The sequence below is a fragment of the Amphiura filiformis genome, chromosome 11 (genome assembly GCF_039555335.1).
Source record: "Amphiura filiformis chromosome 11, Afil_fr2py, whole genome shotgun sequence".
Classification (NCBI taxonomy): domain Eukaryota; kingdom Metazoa; phylum Echinodermata; class Ophiuroidea; order Amphilepidida; family Amphiuridae; genus Amphiura; species Amphiura filiformis.
The window spans coordinates 17,038,951-17,056,761 of record NC_092638.1 but is presented as its reverse complement, the minus strand read 5'-3'; the positions used below and the strand labels follow the sequence as shown (position 1 = coordinate 17,056,761).

The window sequence follows — 17,811 nt, the reverse complement described above, 5'->3', positions numbered from 1 at the left end:
ACTTTTCACATAATATGATTTATGATATATCATGATTTGTTTAAATCATTTATGTTGTCCTCCAACAACAACTTCACGGCCATTTTTTTCAGTTGTTTCATAATTTGTTGTTTAATTTTGTTCAACACTTTTTATTTATGACATCTTTATCATGTTTATAAAGGGTATACCAGTACCAAAAGTATTGCATTCATGGGCCCTCTTAAATCGGGAGGGATTGTGAGGATGTAGGGCAGGGTTTTTGAAACGGACTATGCTATACATATAAAAGAGACCGACTGCTTAACGCCCCTCCGAATGACGCGGAGTAGGCCTACACTCATGCTTCATGTACCCAATTCTCATGAAATGAACCATGGGGACAGTAAGGTCTTTTCTTTTTGAAACTGACTAAACGAACCAAGGGAAGAGCCGAATTCTGAATTTAATCTACCATGCCAACAGGTGCTGTCAATAAAATTAAGATTTTCCCCCAAGCCAATACCCCAGTAAGTTACCACTGCCAGGAATTGAACCCGGGACCTATGAGAAACGAATATATAGCACGCTCTCCCCACGAATATGCTCATCTGGTACTTTTGTGTTTTGTTTGATAGTGTACGATTTGAATACATTTTAAACTAGACAAACTAACTAACAGATTCAAGACAAAATGAGTGAATAAAATGAAAGAAATTAAATCAAAACCAAAACAAAACATATAGACTTAACTATATAATTTAATATGGGCTTTACATAAGATAGTTGATACTCTCTTAACGCCAAAAGTGTGAGAAGAGTGAAAATCGTTCTTTCAAGGTGTCCTATTAAAGAGTGGGTTTACTCTTTTCGGAGTGATTTTCACTCATTTGGAGGGATTTTCACTGGAGAATGATTATGACCCTCTTAAATTAAGAGTACATAATGTGTAAAACATTCCCCAAGATAACCACCGAAACATTTTCTTTTATTTTCATATTAAGCCAGCATGCTTTCCATAGTATAGAGCATTTTACTTGAGCCTGGTTCCTATCAGGACCTAAGTGTATTTCCGCATGGAGCGGGGGTAAACAAGCAAGCAAAGAAACAACAAGAATAGCCAATATTGTCAATTAGCTCATCCTTTCTCAGATGAAATAATACATAATTATAACTCCCTAATTGCCTGAAAATATTAAACTGCAAACCCACATTGAACATCTATAGACACCCCGGATGATGAATCAAATTTTGAACAGAAAGTAATCACATATCTGTCTCAAATTAAATTCATCATCATCATAATTATTTCTGATATCATGTAGACATAATACGGCCAATTTCGTAGACTATATATATTGTTAGTATTTAAAAGGAATTTAATAGGATTTTGGACAAATCAATTCTGAGATAAATATCAAAATCCATATATATTTAACATTCTATGTTATTGTTCCTAAATCACAATCCTTTGCTCAAAATCAAGTGTATAGTCCGAATCACCACGTAGTCCCAGTTTAGCATACAAGGATTAATAAGTGGAATAGAACCACAGGGCCACAGAGCATAATGCCTGCATTGTATGATGATCAGCGCACACCTCAGGCATTAGGCCCCCTGGCCCTGTGGGCCTAACCCACAAACCGATCCTTGCATGTTAAATTGGGTCTATAGCAATTATACATGGGTATCTAAATTTCGAAAGATTTTAATATGAACAGTTTCAATTTTAAAGTTCTCAGACTTCAAAGTTCATGCAGCACCCCAATACCATGTACACATACCTATACCTTGAATAAAACGTGTGAAATAGAATTAAACACGAGCAAGGCATCGTACAAATAAAATTTACTGAAATACAGGCCTAGTGATTGTTATTTAAATACCTCCAAGATTTTGTGAGGGTATAAAACTCAGAGCAAACCTGAGATCGTAACAGTATCTTCCAATAAATAGGCTATTTTACATCATGATATTATTACCATGATAACTCAGATCATACTTTGCTCAGATCAGTACACCTTAATTCTACAATGATCATGATAACAATATCGCCTCCGAACTCTCTGACAGTGATACGGCTTCCATAATAATATACACATACTGAAATGTCAAAAGTGCATGCAGTAGTTGAAATTTGCATAATTGGTTCAACCGACCAATCGACAAGCACGATTGATTTACGAGCCTGTCTAGTAGAGTAGAGTACGCACTGTACGACGTGTCATGCATGACGTTGACCTCTACATATGCACCAATCACAACGCTCCTAAGCCGAAGATAATTAATAACTTGTAGTAAATTCCGCCTACTTTTTGCCCCCATTCCCCGTGCTATGACACTGTGTATTTAGTAATGTTACTATTACGGAAAAAATTACCTTTATGACAGAGCATTGACCAGGACCAGAAGTTGAGGTATAGTTTAGCATGTGATGCTGCGTTTGGGAACTGTTGCAGCGATTTTATGTATATAAGCAAAGATTTAGGATATGGCCTAAACATAAGCTTGTGGAACTAGGACTGAAGTGGCGTATGCGCTCTCATCTCAGCCGTTTACTGTTACTCGATACTACCAAAGGCTATCAGTGTATTTTTACATCTGCACATCTTGGATACTCATTCCATCTGTCGAGAAGTCTTTTGGAGAATTATATTTATTTGTAATCTTTTAGAGATTTCATTGGTTTTATGAGTCTATATTAAACAGTTGTCATCTTTTAGGACTTGCGATCAATTCTAGTTTTATTTTTTGCGAGTTTTCTACCATCGCATCATCATATCTTGATGACTTGTGGATAACATATAACCGCCGCAACGGACCCGCCGGCTGGGACGGGTAAACCCTCATCTTCATCTAGCGCTCGCAAGAGGTATTACACCCTTGCATTTATTTCCCCTGTGTCGCTCTGGCTGCTATGGAAGTAACCCAAACCGATCCGCAAAATCCACTGTCACCCCGAGCCAACGCATTCAGTATTGCATCGCTTATTTCACCCGAGGACAGAAGCCGGGCAGAGGAGGCTTTATCGGCGGCAGCTAACGGCAACGGAACGCCAGGGAGCACGGGTGACGTGACCGTAGAAAGCCTGGAAGAGTGGAGTCTGAGATATAACACTGATTTCAACATGGAAGGTTTGTATTAAGCATGATATCTTACAAATCATACAGTGCGAGTTGCAGATTAGGCTGTAAAAGTTACATTTCACATTGTTTTAATCGTTTATCTCGGATTATATATATGTCACATAACATCCTATACCCATAAAAAGTTCACGAACGTAAAGACCTATCGCCACAATCAGTGCTGATTCCTGAAATAGAAAATACAGTATATTCCCAAAAATCTTGGCATTTAAAATTTTTATTCAGAAAGCATAACTTCTATTTCTGAGTCACACCGATAAATAATTATTTCTCATCCGCCGAAAAAGATGCCAATCCCAGGCGAGATAGTGTCACAATTTTCACGCAATGGCAGCCCGGCGCCACCTTTTCATCCAGCCTGTAATGGTCCCGTAATAGTAACGGTGGCCATGGCTCGCTGATAACGTATTCCCCTTCTCCTTCCTAATATGTTCAATTCTGACAACCGGACATAACCTATCCCATGCTAAACCGACACATTTTCACGCAACATGGCTTTATCAAATCTGTGACCAAATTGGTAATGTCGAGCTTTTTCATCATCAAGGATTTTTAACCTTATGCATGGTTATGCTTACGCAAACAATCTTCTTATATGCTACTGTTTGGGAGTTATGTTATTAACCGAAATTTCGACAAGTTGGCGTTTAAGATTGTAGAAGCTTGCTGTGACGATTATTATTACCACATTTTCCATAAATGAAAACAAGAACTTGAAGATTGTGAACATTGGATTTATGTTCTCTTAAAACGCGGCCTCATGTCGCGCCAAAAATTATGATAAACAGGGCAAATGTTCTGCCAAATGGTGTTAGCCCTCGTCAAACCCCCTTTCGCGTACCAACAAGAGAAACTTTATCATGTTTATTGGTTGCAAGCAATAAGTTTCAGACATTTCATTTATACCATGATTTAACCTAGTTCAAAGTCACCTTATAATTGTATATACCTAAAACGGTATCATAAAAAGCTAAACAACCTATATATTGTAATAAACCCATAATAATTATTGTAGTAAGCCTTACTTGTTTGTGGTTTCATATTGTGGTCGTTTCTTGTACCTCAATGCTCCTCAATAATGTTAGGAAATCGCTGCAAATTATAATGAAAATCGCTTAACATGTAGTACATTATTGTAGTAAATGTTTAAGCTAAAGTTAGTTCGGCTTTTACTTGCATCTATCTACAATATCTGATATTTGGCGTAGTATTGTTTTAGTATTAAAGTTCAGATCCAAACTATTAATCGCGCCATGTACAATTCCATCAAGACGCATGGACCGGCAAATAGAGAGAAATGACAACAAACGCTCGAAGCCCAAGTTATAATTTCCGCAATTTAAATCATATCTGCAATACAATCCCGGAATACAATTTTCCTCTTCAGTTTGTATACAAACAAAAACAGTGAAATTATATTTCTCGACACATTTACTCCAATCACAACAATGAAATGACGTCGCCATGTGCACGTAGCCTACATTATAATAATGTTTAGCAAGTTGGCATGAAATCGCCTTCATATTGCCAGTCATACATATCTGGTTTTGTTTTTCACCCCTCGTCTAACAAGCCATGCTCTAATCAGGCTGATGACAGACTTTGAATACAACAAATAATCATACACAGTTTGCATGTCGGTTGTTCTATAAATGGAACTAGTAGTTGTACAAGTACAGAATGTGCTGTTGAAAGCGACGTGTTTTATCATTGGTCGAGACATTTTTTAACAGGTTTATCCATTGATATGATAGAGTATATTATAGGGATGTTTATTAATTAGGCTAAAGTTTAAGAAGTTAATGAGTTTTAATGTTGCTCTGTATGTGGTACATTGCAGTTGTACACACTGTTTAATTAACGATTACCAGATTAGACTACTAGATAATACTGTATCTTAAGGTTACAACATTGGACATTGAATTACTAGTACGTCTAAGTTTATATATATTGCGAAACAATATTTCTGGCTATTTCTGTGACATAATTATATTCTTCCATCTGATATGAAATGGAATTATGGTTCGGAAATCTGTATCCAACTACATCACCACTGCAGTAGTAAATTGCCTTTTGATTAGATGTACAAAACCACATACTCACCAAGTGTGCTACAAACAAAGAAGGTAAAACCACTGGCAGGCCAACAACCTATTCAATGTACACCGATGATGATGAAGAAGATGATGATGATGATGATGATGATGAAGATGATTTTTCATTAAAAGTCAACGTTATACCTTGCGTAAAACTATTCTCATCTTCTCTGGTGAAATGTAATTGATAAATCCCATTTTTTAAGCTGGCACCAACAAAGATACATGCCTAAATGTAACTTTATGCAACAGGGAGAAAGTAGAGACTGCCTTACTAATTAACAAACAATAACGGCTAGTATTTACCTCGCCACAAAGACTTTTTAATTAATACATTACTTATATTATCACAATAATTTCTCTCAATTCAAATTCTACGTGGACCAAATTTAATAACATGTGCATGGCTTCTGTGTTTTCGGTTAAGCTTTCAGAGATATTGACAACACTGTTTACCTTGTTCACAAAAGTATCAATGCTGTCAAACTTTTTGACACAAGCTGCATTTCAAAGTCCTATTTTCATGCATGCCAAACAGGAATGTAATGTACAACATGTACAAATTTTTTTTTTAGTGGATGAAGCAAAATTTTTTTTCAACACCTCGTTTTTTTTTTTTGCATCGTTCCTATAATTTTCAACAATTTGTTTGTCGAGTTGTAAAAATTTGTCCATATTTTTAATCATTTTTAAGCAACTAAATTTCGAGTGCCACAAAAAAAAACATCATTATTTTTATGTGTAAAATTTTCTTGAAGTGTAATGAACCTCTTCTGGTGCGAAATATTTTGGCATATTAAAGTTAAACTGGTGAAATATGTAATAAATTCGCGCGAAGCGCGCTAAAAATTGGTGTTTTTAGGTTAATTTTTTTCAGAAACCCACATACAGGCGTCAACTTTGGGGATGATTGTACATGGACCACCCCTTTGCAAATATTGGGGATTTACCCCCGGATCAATCAGTCATGTGGCACAGATTTCATAATTTTTGACAATGGGGTTTTGGAAAAACTGTGTAGGTTGACAGACCATAATAACTTTTCAAAACAAATGCGCACAAAATACGTACGGAAGCTAAAATAGGCCCTATTCCCATTCCATGCAATATAAAAAGCTATGAGGTTAATTTTTCTTCACTATTCTGTGACAAATCACCCTTGACATCAAATCTTTTTTTCTGGTCCGAGGTGGATCAAATTTTTTTTTTAGTCTGAAGTGGACAAATTTTTTTTTTTTTTTTTTGCTCAGATGGTGCACAAAATTTTTTTTTCAAAAACTACCCAGCCCCCCTTGGTATCTATCCAATGTACAATCCCGTACACGTATTTTTGGTAATTGCGCACGCCCAAACCAATAGAACAGTTTGTTATTTACATCTCGCTATAGGAAATAAATGGTCAGGGCCCCTTCCCAGATATTTGATACCACGGTCGACGATCGACTCTGCATCTTTTTATTTTGCACAAAACGCATCTAGAACAAGAGATGACTCTGCATACATGGTATATACATGGCGTGTCTTCATATGTTCATGCGCCCATTTTAGCCATCAAAATGATTGGCACCCACCAGTTTCTAGTGTTTATGTACAAAACTACTAATAAAACTATAAACTGTGGTCATTTCAAGAGGATCAATGTTGTATTTGGAAGAAGAACTCTTTTCCAATAAAACCTCAAATGATCGTGACACAGCCTATACGATCGTTTGGAACAAATCATAACTCATAATTAGAGTCATTAGAAAATGAAATAATAACTATCAATTTTACGATTACTCATTTTTCATTTACCTATGGGTGTTTAGACCATCTCGGATTACACACACAATGTCGTAAGAGTTGGCCTGTGAACATGATGAAGTGACATAACAAATAAATAATATTTCAAGTCTGTTGTTACATTCATCTTCATGGTTCGGTTCCTGATACCGTCAATCTTTGACTTAAACCCGCAAGTGTCGAGACGAGATGTTCAATTTTTTTAAATTTCAAAAATTTCTTAATCAGAATTGTCCATGACCATATTTGGAATCAGCATGAAAAATGCATTAAAATGAGTACAAACAAGCCTAGTATTGGTTCAGTGGTTCTTCAGATAGCTCTTGATATTTTTAAAAATAAAATATCTCAAAAACGTATGGCTAGCCTAGGCTATGGCTAGCATACAGAGAATTAACTGACTGAGACGGTGAATGAAATACATATCAATGTAAAATGACGGATGAGGGACTTGATGTTAGGTAAATCATAAATTGAAACTATTTGACATCCAGTCCATGTTGTTGACCATGACCAAGGCCTGGTGAAATCAACATCTTATAACGTACATGTCTACAGTCTATATAATATCACTAACAGGTTAGAGACAAAAAAGTAATGTTTTTACCTTCTGGATCAATGGAATATGTGTTACCTAGTAAGTTTTACACATCAATACAATGTAAACACCAAAAACTATTGTGTCCAGAACATTAAAAAGATAAACATGTTTTACAACAATGTTGGTGCGCTCTCATTCTCATCCAAACACTAAATACTCTGCTTGTGTTTTTCCAGAAAGGACTGTATTTATTGAGGAGCACAAATGAACAATATCAACAGTATTGTGCAACATCAGTTTTACATTTGCACGTTCCCAAAGATCCTTAATGACAAAATGTTGAAAACGAACACTAAAAGACTTTAATTTTGGAATGGATGCACTTGCATGCATGGGCATGTATCACCTTCTACCACTACACATATTAAAATGAGGGAAAGGGCTCCCCTCCCTCCCTCCCTCCCTCCCTCCCTCCCTCCCTCCGTAGTATCATGTTAATTATCAATGGTCAGAACTTCAATGATCATAAACCAACACGTCAAAAACGATTTTGGGATATAATCTTTGAATGGAGTAATGCAAGTTTGTTTATATTATTATGGCGTAGATTTTAAATGATGGACGTGCTTTAGCATTTACCACAAAATACGTGTACGGGTCATACATGTACATTACATTCCTGTTTGCATGAAAATAGGACTTTGAAATGCAGCTTGTGTCAAAAAGTTTGACAGCATTGATACTTTTGTGAACAAGGTAAACAGTGTTGTCAATAGCTCTCAAATCTAAACCGAAAATTCTCGAGTATGATAGCCTCACGTTTTTAAATTAGGCTAAAAGTACTTGAAGTAGAATTTAAAAGAAATTGTAGAAAAGTAAATATTAATTTGTCAAATTTGCTGAACTTTACCAGTTATAGTTTGGAAACAAACTCTTTTTACAGGCCCGAACCTTTACCTTTTATGAATTTCCAATGTGACTCTCTCAAGATAGATAAAATCTCGCAATGTGCCAAACTCTACTATACGATACCACGTCATTTTGCAATATGATTATGATAGAAAAAAATGATCCCGAACGGATGATTGCCTTCATGAGGTTGATGACCTGACAGCTATATCTTCTGCTCTCAGATCTGATTTTTATGAGTGATGGCTTCGTATTAATTTTTTCCAAGTATTTCTATCTATCATTGTCTAATAATATATCAAATAGATATACCAGGCCATTATTGTGGTACTCGTAATTTAGTATCAGCCCCCATGTTTACAAAACAGGCTCATTTATTTGTATGATATTTATATAAGAACAGGGACATGCTCTGTTAAATTTAGCAAGAGTTTTTAATTAAGTGTGAAAGCTTGACTTTATAATGTCTCTTATGGACATCTAATGTTTCCAACTCGGAAACCGTATTATCATTAACAGTCATTTGATAGCTGGATATATGCTATACTTTCCGCATAAATTCATCTCCTTATTACATACATGCTCTACTCCGTAAGTTAAAATTTCAGTTTGAATTAAGAGTTTAATTAGGATCTATAAGTTAATACATCATCTATAAAATTGTTTAAAATCAGCTGTGATTGTGTTTCAATCATTACCATATTAGGTATACCTATAATTTTGATTTAGATTGAATATTTTCCAAAGGCTATTAAATTTAATCTACTTAGCATTTTGTTTTGTAATCAATTGACGTTGTTCCAATTTGTTAATTGTTTTGCTTATGTAACGCTATGAGCTAATATTGGCGGTAATATTAATCGCTTATTAAGTATTACATGATTACTATTTTTTGGAAGATGACTCCGACCAAATCATTGAAGAATTGAATAATTATGCAGGTGTGTCACCCTTAATTTAGTTCAATTTTTATCCTAGAAGGTATTCGTAAATATCATAATGCTGATTTTTACAGGGATCATTCTCATAAGTCCTAGGATTTGTGGTTAAACCATTACTCAGACTTCATCATTCATGGATACCAATCTGCATTTGTTACGTAATTAAGTCTTTAATTGCCAATTTTAGTGAGAATACAAAAATTGCTCAGTCACTTGCAGTGACATTAATATAAATTGGTTTCGGGCTCACCAACACATTAAACATTTTAATTATGAACTTCTTGCAGATCCCATTCATATCATTTCAGGCATTCCGCATTAATTTTTAACAGGAAGGGGTATGATCACTTGGGGCCTACATCAAAGTTTAAAATGTGTTAAATCGGCGGCATCATTCTCAATTCTCTGCGTGCAATCTTGGCACATCATGTTATCAATTTCAAATGAAAACATTGCTTAATTAATGGAGGAAATCTATCTGCAATAAGAGATAGTACATTACGTAATGTTCTTCCCCGTGTGTTCTGACACTATGCAAGGTTAATCACGGTAATTACCATCATGTACCGACACAGGTGGACCGCTGAGATGGGAACATGTCCTCACCCGTGTCTTGAGTATGACACCATAGGGGACGCACCATTTGATACTCAGGGGGGGGGGTAGGAAGTTAGGGTCGGGGAAGAAATTTTTTTCGCCGCCGAAGATGAAGTTTTTTTTTTTTGCTGCCGAAGGCGGCAAGTTTTAATTTCATGCATTATACACCCGGTGTGGAAAGTTTTTTTTTTTGCTCATGTTGTGGGTGAAGTTTTTTTTTTTTGAAAACTTCCTACCCCCACCCTGAGAATCTAATGGTGCGTCCCTAGACAGAAGAAACCAATGACACCGGAAGAAAAAAACATAACACTGTCTCAAGCTATTTTTAGAAACTACAATGTCATTAGCTGTTTGATCGCCGACAGACAGGTGTAGTTGGAATGATTTGACGCTTCGTTCGTATATTAGTTGATGAGTTTTCGGTTAATGTCCGCATTCTGGTTTCACGCAAGTGTTTTCTCCGTTTATATTTTCCTTCTCTGACATTTTTGTAAGATGGTGGATGGCGAAATTGATGTTGGTATACCTGAGCTCATAAGGACAAAGATGTTGCTGTTTCGATGTTAGTTAATACGGTAGCCGTTGAAATGATGATGGAGATTGCACTTCGCGAAGTATTCACTCTTCAGTGATGGGATGGAAGTTTGTAAAGTAATAGGGTCGGGGAAGAACGGGTATGGTCTTTGGGGCATCAGAGCCATGATGTAGGCTAAAATGGTATACTGTTATTACAACTAATTTGAGTGAACTGTTTGATTTTGTATTTTTACAGCCCAAACAAAAAGCAATGACTACGATGAGTCTATAACGAACTCTAGTCCTCAAAGCCAGAATGGTAACACAAATCTCAATGATCACAAAACTTCTATTCCGTCTCCTACACATAGTACGGGCGAGAAAAATACAAGAAGTAATGAAGGTAACGAATCAGACTGCGAAGAGCCAGTGGCTGCAAAGAGACGGAAATTGGACGAAAAACCCATGAGCGCCAAAGTGTCGAACGTTGAAGTCAAGTTGGAGATGAAGGCTCTTTGGGATGAGTTCCACTCACTGGGGACAGAGATGATTGTCACAAAGGCTGGCAGGTAAGTCGCCTATACATTTCTTTATACTAGTACTTTGTGTTACCCAAATATCTTCAGGCTTTTTATAAGACTCACTGTCTTTTAAATCTTATGACTTTAAGTTTATGTGGGCATGGCAATTGGGCAAGTTTGATATAATAGAGGTTTTCCAGATGGAAAATAATTTCTTGATGTTTTGTCAGCGATGGCTTGTCCCGTGACCACAGTTTCGTACCGTAAAATTCGCTGGGAGAAGCCACTGCGCAGATGCGGAAGTACATAGCAGAATAATTTCACTGTTCTGCGCACATACGGGACCTCCGAATCTGCGCAGTAAATTTATTGGCAGGTATCAAATGGAATGCGCCATTTATGGTGGCAAATGATTTGTCATCGTACTACAGTAGACGATGCCATGGTTTGAAATTTGCTCAAGACCTGCACAATGTTTGGTTTCAGTGTTTGGTACATGTATAAAGTTCATTTACCGACTGAGAATCTGGGCACCTGTATTGAGTGATAATTAGCGAAGACTGACGTTTGAGTTCGATGTATCGGTAACTGCCTTCCATAAAACCGACTGCGAGTTACCTTTAAAATCTTGTTAACGTTTCCATATCATATCCAGTTTAATAGTAGATAGAAAATCTACGCTGCAGATTGGTTTCTAATCATGTTCTTGAATTCAGTTATTTTCCTTGTCATATTCCGGGTGGTGTTCCTACATTGGTCTCATGGGTGTCTACTTGAGGGTTACACCTTCCTCTACTCACATGGTCTAGTTATGACTTTAGGTTAGCAAAAGTTCAGATAATTCTTAATTTCAAAACATTTTATGACTACTTCCTATCTTGTAATATAGTAGCCTACCTTGGGTCCGGATGAAGGGCGAAATCTGCCTAAATTTGCCGCATTTATGGCACACCTGTACTGGATGACAAATCAAGTTTCAGGCCCCTATTTAGATATAGCAAAAATATCAATTTGAGTTTTCGACAAATTTTGACAAGCCATCACTCGATAATATATCCCCTGTCGGTTATGTTTGTGTACCGTGAGGGCTTGTCAAGTTTAGTTGTAATGTGTAATAAGCAGATTACTTTTGATGCATTAGCTAAAATGTCTTATGACTGTACAAATTGTACGAACGAAAAGGGTAAATCCCAAGACAAATTAGGCCTTCAATTCCTGTTCCCTCATTGATATTTGTTTTGATGGCATTTTACATGTTATTGGACCTAGAATTGACGAGAATCTCAATATTTGTGGTTGCTAATGACATTTATTAGGGGAAGGTGGGTGAAATTATTGATATTAGTCCATTGTGGATTATGTTGTAACAATAAAAATGTATGAACTGAAAAATGAAACATCAAACATAACGATTTAGAAACCTTTTGCGCGTTGGTGGTTGCACTGGTTGCACCGCAATGTGACTTGCCTAATTATCAAAGAAACAATGTAAATAATACTAACGATAACAAAAACACACAGTAATTGATAAATTGCGAGCAAAAACACGTTTTGTACAACCAATTTGTCATCATAATGTTATTCAACATCATGTCTATAAAATTTTCGGTTTGTTGAGAGTCATCTCTGTGAGAAGGCATGGATTTTCATATCATGAAAGACAAATAACCAATACATGATGCAATACATTCGTGGTCCGACGTCCATCATTGTCCATGCACAATTTGTACATCTGTACATTTGTACAATATTTGTCTTAAGTCCCTGGACCCAGGGTTCGCAGGTTTTTGCCGCAGGTGGAAAAAACCGTGGTTTTAACCGCGGTTTTAACCTAAAAACAGTTTTTGCCAGTTTTTGCCCAAAACAAAAACAAAAGAGATTTATAGTCTCAGTTTTTTCATCTCAAAACAAATTATTAAGTTACAAAAATAAGTTCCCAAGTGTAACAAGGCCAGATTTTGTAATTATAAGCAATATATTAAGAAATTAAAGGCATGCATTTTCATTGCTCAAGTGCATTTAACTTGTGGCATGTATAAAATTCAAAACTTTTTATTTCAAGGACTTGATGAGACAAAAAATATGTTGAATAATTCATTAAAAGTTTTGTGTTACTGTTTATGATTCTTGCCACTTTTTAATATTTGAACTATACTACCTCCATTTTTGCCATCCCGGCCTTTATGTGAACAAACAGGATTACAACATTTTTGCCACTTTGCTATCAAAAACACAGTTTTTGACCCCAAAAACCGACATTTGCCTATATTCATTGAATGACCATTGAAAATTTGGATACCCGTACTGAATAGTCACTGAATGTTCCACTGGCTGTCATATTTGTATGTGGAGACTGAGTTCAAAACCATTTCTTACAATTCATGAGCGATTCTTATTAATAAGAACTACTAGCTTTATGTCCATCCCTGCCTTGTAAACACTAGGGCTCATTATCAAGGTCCATCTTTGACCCCAATCTTTGCATATTCATTGAATGACCTTTGAAAATTTGCAGACTCATACTCTGATATTGAGGTCAAAGTTTCAATGATTGTTTAATTGAATGAACTAATGCTTGGGATGAGGCCAATTGTCCATAAAGTCTCAGACGGAGTCTCTTTAATAAAAGAAACTTAGAAACTCTCTTTTATTAAAGTAAGAGCCTTTGCTGCAAAGGAAAAACAGAAAAAGGTGTTTGAAAGCTTTGATATTTTCATTGCAGCAAAACGCTACTTAAATGTTTAATACCTAAGGTGTTCAATCTCTAGTCGGGAGGGGTCGCTGACACGGGAAACGCTCTTAATTTCCCTATGTGCCGCTTAGTTGCTAACAAGAAGTAATTCATAACAGAATTATGAGGACTTCAAATGACTTGTAAGGTGTGTTACTGTGTTGCCAACATAAATAGGCTGCATGGTCGCTAATTCTGGAACTGAAAAATGAATGCTCGCCGTAGATGTTTACATTGCCACAGACTATAATAGTATTGACAAGTATTTTCTCTATAATGTGTTATTGGCAATAGATAAACAATAATTTAAAAAAAATATATAATTATCAAAGCCATATTCTACAAGTGATTAAAATATTTATCTATTCATGCAAGTATCTGTGTCCAGGAGCTGGCATAATTTGATATTATTATCATGATGATGCATTTAAAACACAATAATTTGGACCGGATATCATTCCTTCATGGGTACCAACAAGTGTTGATGGCAGGTAAACTATTGTCAAGCCTGAAAAGGTGTCAACATGGTCAAGATGTCAAGGACGAAGGCTTTCAACATGTTCAATCTTTCAAAGCCAAAGATCTTGAATATAGGGAGCTAGCTGCGTGGCCCAGTGGTTATTGTTCTGTGACCATCGTGCTGGTGACTCTGGTACAAGAGGTGCCCGGTTCAATTCCTGGTGTAGGCAAATATCAAAGAAAATTATTACCCGCTCTTTCCACTGCATGTATGTGAATTGTGGGGCAGATGCAGTGAATGACAAAGACCTCACAGTCAGTTCCGATCAGAGTAACGTCTGGCTGGCTGTACACCTTACCCTGCAGGACATCATGGGAGAACAGTGTCTCCCTGTGTCTGACATTCAATGGTTGACCAGTTAAATGAAGGGATAAGAAAAAATAGATATATAAATTGTCATTCTGCGCATGGATCATTGGCATTTCACATCAGCACGTTACAAATGCAAAAGTCTAATCACATGCAAAGTATGTATTCAGTGGAGCTCATTGTTTTAAAATGACATTCCCTCCTTTTCGCATCGTGAGATTTCTTTAAACCAGTGCAAAAACGATTGCAAAATTTATACCATGAGTCATCGAACCGCTTCGCCACCATTGCCTAGCTATTAAAGATAGGCGTCTTGCAATATATTGCTATCACATTTTTACCTAGATCTGTAATATTACTCTCTGATTCAGCTTCTTTGTGTTTTCTTCGGAATGATGGACCACAATGGCATCATCCTAAAGGCATAGTTCAATAACATTAACTAAACAATCATAGTGTAAAATTTGACCTCAAGTTACAGAGTATGAGTTTTTGTACCTAAATTTTCAAAGGTCATTCAATGAATGTTCAAATGTATTGGGGTTAAAGAACTGTGCCCATTTAGATGAGCATGCTGTGGATCCTAGTGTATGATTGTCTTTCCTGTAGCAAATACGAAGATTTGAAATATACTCGTCTGCCAGGACACGGTTCATTTAATCCTATTATGAATATACTAACATAGTGACCTTGGTATTATTATTGCGTGCAAAACCTCCTCAACGTGAGGTACAAGTTTTGAGCTGTAACAATTGCATAGAGTTAATGTAGAACTCTGTCGTTATTAATGAGGCTATCTATAGCGAAACGTTGGCAGATAAATCACCTAGCCAAGGACATCTTTCAGGACAATCTTTACTATAAAGAACCATAGATTACCGCGTGAGCTGTGAAAGCTATCCGTATGCTGTAGAAGTGACATCTAAACACAAAGGTCATAGCAGACATTTTGTCTTGATTGGACTGCCAATCTTCGGGAACGCTTTTGCTCTGTGGCATGTGGCCATTTTCATTAGTTTTCCAAATATTGTTTTCAAAACACGTGCATGATAATTGTTTCAAGCTTCGCCTCATTCCGTAGCATTAGGCCCCTAACAGTCAATTTTGAGTTTCCCGTCACATCATTTCTGCAAGTGAGGTAACTTTTTCATTATTCATTATTTGTCTGCCTTTCATTATATGACCAACACTCATGTAAAATGTGTTGTTATTTTTGCTCACTCACTTGAAGATGGATGTTTAGCCCAAATGAGATTCAAAAGTATATTACAAAGAGTCTGCAAGGTTGACAGCAAAATGTATGTTTTGATTTTGATTTTTCCACAAAAAATAAAGGGATATTCATAATTTTTTTGCAAATATAACCAGTTTTCATTGGTATTTTTTGGAAAATCACAATAATGAATTCAAGTGAGGGTCAGAAAATGAAGTGAGGGCGGGTGACGGGAAACTCAAAATCGACTGTCCTTGGCCTTAAAGGAGAGGAATCATCAACTATTTCACTATTAAACATACTGTCTTGTACTTGATCCAACCACATCCAAATACCTTGACGATACAAAAATACAGTTTTCCTAAAATTTCTGCATAATGTCTGCATTATGTTTACAGGATATTTTGATGCAACAAAATGTTCATGAAGACCAAGACAATGGCATTACATTACACCAATATCTGTGATTACACTCCGTGGTTCTGCCGCAAACTTACTCGAATATTAAATGGACGGGTCACGTGCAATGTATTGCACAAACAGACAGAATAAATTTCTTTTGCACAAAACCAGAGTTTTTGCTCGCGATTGACGCTTTTCTCTATCATGGTCGATCTGATGGTCGATAGACATCTTCAGAATGACGATGGTTGATCTTTGCCGGATCCCGACTATAGGGGGTGTATTTCCAGTAAGTACACCCTTAACAGTCAGGTTCTCGCAAACCGGAAGAGAAGATCAACCATCGTCATTCTGTAGATGTATAGGCCTACATAAAATGAAAAAAAAAAGAGAAATCTAAACTTCCAAAATTGTCATTGCATTTTTAGGTACATTTGTTTAAGGTTGGATCAAGTATGTCCTTAAAATGGATCTGGTTTGTTTTTCTTTACCCATACTTCTCCTTAAAAACACTATACACATCCGTACAGCGCATTGGAAAAGAAAGCCAGGTACGTCATTAAAACATAGCGATGTTGTTGGGGAATGACAAAATAAGCAATAAGCAAATGGTCCCACATATATTTAAGAATGAATAAAAATATGAAACCGCTTCAAGTAGAATGATAAATCTGTGCTTTTGTTTCATACCAATTGTCTAAGTTTTAGATTATAGCCCAAGAGAAATCGACATTGCTAAACATTTTGATTGTTTTGCCGAAAGCGCCATTTATGTAGGGTCTCAAGAAACACGCTCACCCATCAGTACGCAGTTCCTTAACCCAAATATGTTCATATATTCACAGAATGACCTTTGAATCTCTTGGAGATACAAACTCATACTCCATGACTTGAGGTCATCATTTGAGCTACAATACTTAATCGTAGTTGGTGAAATGTGTACTCGGAAATGAGGCTGTTATGGCGCTTCTGTTTATGATTAGCCTAGAAGATGGGATATGCACCAGTGGAAATAGAAGAAGGTAACACTATTTTCCGGGAATATTTGAGAAAATATCTTCATAACAATATACTTAAAACTGTAACATAATTTTTGGAAGAAAGCAAATACAAAACTGGATTTGTAGTGTCATCAAAATGTTCTTTCAATAATGCACTACATTGTCACGCAATCATCTGAAATTAGAATTACTTAATTTTTTTTTTATAGCAAACGTATCTTGGTCTTTTTGTACACGAAGTAAAATTTTAATAATAATTCACAGACAATTCTGTTTGCAGCGAGATCGTTCGTGGAGTATTATTTTGATTGAAAATAGGAATCCCGAACACGAATGTACAAAAATGAAACATCTATAATAACTCTTTAATTGAAAAATATATCCGTGAGATATTGAACGACATTTCTGACGCAGCATTTTGGAATTCTTTGCTATCAATATCAGTAGCACCAAGAAGTGCAGTCACATCGAGTATTCTGATAATACCATGACCTCAGTGACCCCAATGGTATAATCATCGGCAATGAATTCTCGGATACCTGGTTCTATTTTCTATGCAAATGACCCGCAACCACCCAGCCTGCTAGAGAAAGTTCGCTTTGGCATCTTGACGGGCCATCTACAATGA

At 36.3% G+C, this 17,811-nt stretch overlaps 1 protein-coding gene across 2 annotated transcripts in view; it reads left to right on the top strand.

The window, feature by feature from the left end:
* The first annotated feature begins 2,323 nt into the window (after nucleotides 1-2,323).
* Nucleotides 2,324-17,811, top strand: part of LOC140164454 (uncharacterized) — a 53,304-nt gene continuing 37,816 nt past the window's right edge. Inside the window, exons 1-2 of one of the 2 annotated variants that reach the window (XM_072187736.1) lie at nucleotides 2,324-3,092; nucleotides 10,743-11,055. In XM_072187736.1, coding sequence (XP_072043837.1) covers nucleotides 2,876-3,092; nucleotides 10,743-11,055 — 530 coding nt within the window. In that variant the 5' untranslated portion in view covers nucleotides 2,324-2,875. The remainder of the gene's footprint in view (nucleotides 3,093-10,742; nucleotides 11,056-17,811) is intronic. The other variant, XM_072187737.1, reaches the window with a different exon arrangement.